The sequence below is a fragment of the Aphanomyces invadans genome (genome assembly GCF_000520115.1).
Source record: "Aphanomyces invadans strain NJM9701 unplaced genomic scaffold supercont1.74, whole genome shotgun sequence".
Classification (NCBI taxonomy): domain Eukaryota; phylum Oomycota; class Saprolegniomycetes; order Saprolegniales; family Verrucalvaceae; genus Aphanomyces; species Aphanomyces invadans.
This window is the reverse complement of record NW_008580219.1, coordinates 17,430-19,285: the sequence shown is the minus strand read 5'-3', so window position 1 is coordinate 19,285 and position 1,856 is coordinate 17,430. Positions and strand designations below refer to the sequence as shown.

General features: G+C 54.1%; 1 protein-coding gene across 1 annotated transcript; it reads left to right on the top strand.

The window, feature by feature from the left end:
- Window positions 1-749: 749 nt before the first annotated feature.
- On the top strand, window positions 750-1,825 carry H310_14543 (hypothetical protein; the record flags this gene model as incomplete). The annotated part of the gene is made up of 3 exons (XM_008882421.1): window positions 750-800; window positions 877-950; window positions 1,690-1,825. 3 exons carry the CDS (start codon window positions 750-752, stop codon window positions 1,823-1,825), a joined length of 261 nt encoding a protein of 86 aa, XP_008880643.1.
- Window positions 1,826-1,856: the final 31 nt, after the last annotated feature.

Below are 1,856 nucleotides of genomic sequence, written 5' to 3'. Positions count from 1 at the left end.
CTCCTTCGAGGTCGAGCCTTGGCGTAGCAGTGGCGTCATGCTCCTCTTTCAAAGAGAGATGCCTGGGTTTGATCACTTGCGACACCTGCCACAATACGATGTTCGTGACCGATACGTGGTGGTTCACACACAATGGGACGGACGTGACGTCTACTTCCACAACGTGTATGCCCCTGTGTCCAATGACAATCGGGAAGCCTTCTTCCGGGGTTTGCCACGGGATTTTCACCTCGGGGGCGTGCGAGTCGTCATGAGCATTAACCTACCTGTTGATCGTGCCGTCGACTCATCCAATGGTCACAGCTCCCATCACGCGGGGCGACGCGAATTAATGCCGTGGCTACAATCTCTGGGGGGATGCATGGCGAACGCACCACCCTAAGGCACGTATCTACTCATACCTTAAGGGTAGCAATCGACTAGACTACATTTTCGCCGATGCCTAACTTGTCCAAGCGGCGTATCGATCGGCCACCTACTTTCAGTGTCCTGACCCAACCGACCTCCTGTGCCGCGTGTTGACATTGTTACCTGTGGCTGGGGAACGATCAAAGTCGTATTGGAAGCTTCCCAAAGAGCTTCTTCGTATCCCCGAGGTGACGGCTACGATTCGTGCGGAGGCACAGACTCTCCTCACCCATCTCAGTACGGCTGCAAATGTCGGAGTCGTGTGGGCTGGGTGGAAAAAACGCACTCGGCAGTTCCTCCAAGCCTACCACACACAATTCTAGGCCCAGAGGACCCACACAATGGACGTAGCGGAGAGGGAGTGTCGTGTGCACTACGGGCTCATGAGTCGGGTCGGATGACTGCCGACCAGCTCCACACCTCAATGGTGGCATTCGAATTGGTATAGCTGAGTGGCGACAGCATCAGAACGACCTCCAGTTTGACTTTCACGCCTCCCACAACGAAGTGTCGACTGCACACTTCTTTCGTCCGCCTAAAAGGTGACTATATGATGTGCCCATTGGAGAGGTACAACTACACGATCGATCCGGCTCTCATTAAAACGGCCTTCCACAGTCGGTGGAGTGAGATCATATGTGAACGAGACTTCCCCCCCTGTCGTGAATGGCTCAGCGCCGCTTTCTGCGTCTCATCACGCAACGCCTCACGGAGTAGCAGCGCAATGAGTTCGATTGGCCGGTCTCAAGTGAGGAGCTTGGCGGTGCAATCAAAACGCATCCAGGCAAAGCTCCAGGCCTCGATGGAGTCTCAGCAGGGTTCTTCCACATCGACCCCTCCCTCTCCGGGGAGATTCTACGTCGGGTGCTTGACTACCAGTTTGAATGTGATGACCTCCTTGGCTCACAGCGCCGTTCGGCAATGTCCCTGCTGTTCAAATGTGGGTGACCGTCGTCTCACAGGCAACTATCGCCCGATTTCATTCATACCAGTCGAGGTGAAGGCTCTCACCCGAACTCTGACACATCGAGTGAGTGGGTTGTTGCCCCAGCTTGTCCACCCCACTGAGAATGGCTTTGTTAAAGGTCGCCGAATTCACAATTCATCTTCTTGCGTGACCTCCAGCATAAACACACTGGTCAATCTGTATATGAGTCCGAGAACTTGGATTGTCATATCTCCCAAGGGTCGCACGATAAGGTGTCATCTGAACTACTCAGCGAGTTTGACCCCCTACGAAAGGATGCCACCAGTGCTTGCCAACCGGTGTGGGCGTTATAGGGCATATGAAGAGCAAGTTGCTCTCGCTGTGCTCCACGACGCACCTGTGGTGATAGCGGCAGAATACCTCCAGGCTGCGATCAAGCGCGCAATTGCAGCATGGGAAGCGATGCCAACTTCCCTGATTAGTGGTTGATTTGAAAATCCAATTCCTGGTGAGCCTAATC